Raw genomic sequence first — 5174 nt, 5'->3', positions numbered from 1 at the left:
TTATAAGGGTGTAGTGAAAATTTTCGTCAAACAATAAGGATGATATTGCTGAAAAACTCTATTATTTGCACACCCATCAAGATTTCTAAGAGTTGGTGAGAAAAAGATTGGAGATCAATGATTGGACTAAAGAGGAAATAGCCACATTGGATAACAACCTTCTCCATTGCTTTCAGCAATATCTAATCAAGTTGGGCAAAGCAAATGTGGCAGACTTTTTTATTTCTTTACTTCTTTTTGTGTGTTTGATAGATGACTTAGTAGGGTAATAAGCTTATGATTTACGTGAAATGTCACATCTGTTAGTAATCATGAAAGGGGCTTATGGTCATGAAGTAGTATTAAAATTTCATAACAGCCATTTATTCATAAAAAAATAATGCAAGAAGATGGGCTCCAGGTTATTGATTGTATAACAAAACCAACAATCCCAATCACTGCTTAATGTTTTCATAACATAGAAGAAAACATACACGTGGCAGTTGGCACCTGGGTAATATTAGATGTCTTTGTTCTGGTCTATAAGATTGTTGGGTGTGCGAACAAAGTCCCACATTGGTAGCTGAAAAGATTGGGAGTCTACATATAAGGTGTAGGGATCTCTTAATGGTGTGAGGCCTTTCGGGAAAAACCGTGCGGACTTGGCCCAAAGCGGACAATATCACACCATGTTAAGAGTGTCATTGGGCCGTTTAAGCCCAACAAAGATTTTACGTATTTAGCTGATTTCTTGTATGATTAAACCTAGTTTAATTTAGTTGTTTATTGTGCAACTGTAGCTCTTGTTTAATAATAAGTCGTGGATTTTTCAATTTGTTTAGATAGACCCAAGAAATAAAACGTTCAATGTTGTCTAGTCGTCAATGAAGCAAAGTAAAAATTATGAGAGAACAAAGTTTAATTTTTTAGCAACTACAAAACATAGTTTCCTCCTTATTTTCTCCGGTTGATCCTTTGTTTTTTGTTTTATATTACGTTAGATATCCAGGTCAATTTATGCACACCTTAACTATTTATAATCGAGTATACGCTATCTTCCATTAGCATATATACCAAGTAACTCTGTTAACCTAGGCTTAGACCGATAAAAAGAAATTATGAAAGAAAAATCATTACTGAATATTTGTTACAACTATCATAGACCGAGTAGTCTAAACGCGTTGGTCGTCCTTGACAGAATGACAAAGTAGATAGATCACATGAATGAATGATTGTAAACGAGTTCACAACGAATCCAACCCTATATATGCATTCATCAAAAAGTATAGATTACTAATTAATATTAATGATTAATGCGTATCTTGGAACAAAAAAATCAGAATAATCATCTCCAATATAAGGTGAGACGCAAGAAAGAAGAAACATTAAACAAAGGATATTACAATATATATCTGATGGCATTAATTATGGCAACTACGTTAAGTTTGTACAAGTTTTAAACAAATAAATAAACAAAAAGAGAAGGGTAATTACCTAGCTAGCAATTCCATATTGTTATTGATTAATTGGGGTCCAAGCAAAACCCCTCCAAATTATATTGCCCAGTTGTCCAAGTAATTAACTTTGATATTTTTGGTGTATATTCTATGATTAGCCGACATAAGTCACTTTCTTAAGTTTAAAATATTGTTTATAATTTCTTCAAAAACAGCTTGTTGACAACTCCTCAACTGTTATTTGATAAAAATCTAGTGTTATAAATACTGGCATTCTCAACCAAGTTTCCTTATATACTGCAAACTTCTTAGTTCTTGAACCTTAATTAACCTCTCTTTCTTCCCTTTAATTACTACATTTCTCACACAAGAAATATTATTTTTGAAAGAAAAAAATGGGTATAATTGATCACATATCAGATATGTTTGAGGTTACAAGTACAAGAAAAAGCAAACGCAAACCAATGCAGGTAAATTTGCATGCTAACTCCCTGTGTTTAATTACCCCTTAATTATTTTTGTTTTTATTTTCATTTATTAATATTTGACGCTTCGTGATATTGAGACCAAGTTTTTTTTCCATTTCAGACAGTTGAAATAAAGGTGAAAATGGATTGTGATGGTTGTGAAAGGAAGGTTACTAATGCAGTTTCCTCTATAAAAGGTTCATCTCATATCTCTCTCTCTCATGCATAAAAGAAATCAAGAAATAAGTGAATAAATAATTTTTTTATGCTATGTCAATATATAGAAGGTAAACTCACTACTTAAAATTTACTACATAGCTTCGAGGGTTCAAGTTCTTATTTTGTAATTAGACTCTTTCTATGTTATAGCCGCTTTAAGAAATAATACGTAGTTGACAAAAAAAAAAAAAAATATATATATATATATATATATATATATATATATATTAATGTATAATAAACATAAAATATACATATTTTATATATAATCTATGTATATTTTTGTATATTTGACTAGCAAATGTAATAATTTTTACCGGCCAAATATGTAATATTTTTGTATAATTGCTTAATTGTATGTTTTAGGGGTGAAATCAGTGGATGTAAGCAGAAAACAAAGCCGAGTAACAGTGAGTGGTAATGTTGAACCAAACAAGGTGTTAAAGAAAGTGCAGAACACAGGAAAGAAAGCAGAATTTTGGCCATACGTAGAATACAATTTGGTATCATACCCATATGCACCAGGAGTATATGACAAGAAAGCACCCTCTGGCTATGTGAGGGATGTACCTCAAGCTTTTCAAATAGTACCAAATACACCTACTCACACACTTACCTCCATGTTTAGTGATGAAAATCCTAATGCTTGTTCTATCATGTGAGAGGAGAGTAATGCGTTAGAATTTTGTATATGTTACTATTAGCGTGCTGGTTTTAAAATTGTGGTCTTAGACTAGTATATTTTAAAAAGAATATTGTTTAGATTTGAGTTGTATAGGAAGTACTTTCCCGTGTTCTTTTGTAGCCAAAAAAAATGTTTCTATGCTGAGCTAGAACAAATTTATCATGTCAAGTTACGTAGGATAACAGTGTTTTTAGAATTTAAATTATATACATCGTTAGTGCAAAAAATTTCTACAACATTTTTATATGTTACAGCAATAAACCTGTCTTATTTTCAAGATTATAAATTTCACATTTTAACAAGGTTTATTGTGATATGTGATAAATCGATAGGTCATTTTTAGTTTTAGCCTTCATTTCTATGTTCAGAGACTTTAAATAGCTTCGTTTAGCCTTCCTCGATTTGCATGCGCAGTCCGTGTCTTTTTCCGAAATGTTTTTATGAGGAAAATCTAAGAAAAATGTGAAATTTTACCTTAAAACTCACTTGAGTTGACTACGGCCAACATTTTATATAAACGAATATGGATCTGCATTTTGACCGTCCCGGTGGGTCCGTATCGCAATTTGGGACTTGGGCATATGCCCGGAATCGAATTTGGAAGTCCCTAATTTGATTTAACGTGTTTTGCTGAAAACTAGTAATTTGAAGGTTTAAGGAATTCCTAAGTTTGATCGTAGGTTAACTTTATTACTATCGGGTTCAAATTTCGATTTCGAAACTTGGTATAGGTTTATTTTCGCTATTTATGACTTGTCTGCAAAATTTGGGGCAAAACGAAGTTGATTTGACGTGATTCGGACGCCCGGTTGTAAATTTGTATGTTCTTGAGTTTCCTTGAAAAATTCATACATTTTAATGTCTGATTCGTAGTTCTAGGTGTTATTTTGGTATTTGATCACGCGAGCAAGTTTGTATAACATTATTACACTTGTGTGCATGTTTGGTTAGGAGCCTGAGGGACTCGAGTGAATTTCGGATAGGCTACTGAGTGATTTTTGGACGTTGGCAATGGTTGGTTCTGAGTTTTTCTGATGTCTGGTGCATCCTTCTTCGCGATCGGGAAGAGTAACCTCAGATGGAATGGGTTTTTCTCTATGCGAACGCGAAGCAATTGCGGGATCACCCTTCGCAGACGCGACCAACACTACGCGAACGCGATGAGTAAGGGGTCTAGGAGGGGAGCAAGTGTTTGTTCCACGCGAACGCGAGCCCAGGCTCTTGGGGGGGGGGGGGGGGTCTCTTGGTTTATTTTAGGAAGGGTTGTTTGTGGTCGTTGATCTCTATGATCAACGACCGAGATTAAAGGGTATTGGGGCTAGATCAGGTCTTCAGGTTTGGGCTGGGTAAATTTAATTGGGGACTGGGCTGGTAATTGGGTTGAATTGGGGCTGAAATTGAAAATAAAAATAGGCGAGATTTTAAATAGCCACTTTTAATAACTATATAATTTATAAAAATAATAAATGATTTCCAAAAAATATTTCGTGTACTAAAATAATTTAAAATACTTATTTAATATTTTAAAAATATAAAAGACCATTTTATGCATCAATAATGTAATTATGCACTGGTATGGGCTATTATTGCAAAGATGTGCAATTAGCCTAAAAATATAAATATAACTATAAAAATGCACAAAAAATATTTAAACACTATGTTGGCATAAATAAAGAATTTAGATGACTAAATCATCACAAAGTAATTTGAAGAATAACTATTGAATATTTAATAAATAAAATAGAGGAAATAAATTGATTTTGGAGCTCTTAAAATTATAGGAAAATTATAAAAAATGCTTATGCATGCTTATAACTGCATATGTGCTCTTTTGAAAGTATATATATGTATTAAAATATATGAGGAAAAATTGGGTATCAACAGCTGCCCCTCTTTATCCGGGAAAGATGAAAGAGTTTTCGGGTAAAGAAATGATGGCCAATTTTGACCGAATGGGATGTTTCGAAAGATAGAGGCCGGACTCTGGTCTTGAGTTGTCTACATATCCTTGGTTTTATGGGAATCAGGCCATGTGTAGTTCTGGATTCATTGGCAGAATATACCGATGAAGTCATTGCAAGAACGATCACGAGGTGCGAGAGCAGTTTTGGCGAGCGGTTAAGGTTTGAGACAGTTGAAGGAACTGGAGCGAGGTCGCTCCTGCTAGGATAGCGGTTGCTTGCTGATCACCTGCAAATAAAGAGATGCTACAAACATGTACTTGTGCGAAAATTTAAACATGATGCAGATTCCCTTTAGACCATGAGAGCTGTCTTTGGACGGTTAAGGATGACGTCCTCGGACCATGATGTCCTGGGCCATGAATTGTTTAGTGCGGGATTCGCAGGCCATGAAATGGTGTTCTTG

General features: G+C 33.9%; 1 protein-coding gene across 1 annotated transcript; it reads left to right on the top strand.

Moving 5' to 3' along the window:
- Positions 1717 to 2897, top strand: LOC109230538 (heavy metal-associated isoprenylated plant protein 20-like). Its single transcript, XM_019396024.1, has 3 exons — positions 1717 to 1906; positions 2025 to 2100; positions 2489 to 2897. Exons 1-3 carry the CDS (start codon positions 1832 to 1834, stop codon positions 2782 to 2784), a joined length of 447 nt encoding a protein of 148 aa, XP_019251569.1. The 5' UTR covers positions 1717 to 1831; the 3' UTR covers positions 2785 to 2897.

Source organism: Nicotiana attenuata, chromosome 7 (assembly GCF_001879085.1).
Source record: "Nicotiana attenuata strain UT chromosome 7, NIATTr2, whole genome shotgun sequence".
Taxonomy (NCBI): domain Eukaryota; kingdom Viridiplantae; phylum Streptophyta; class Magnoliopsida; order Solanales; family Solanaceae; genus Nicotiana; species Nicotiana attenuata.
This window is presented reverse-complemented; position numbering and strand designations above follow the sequence as displayed.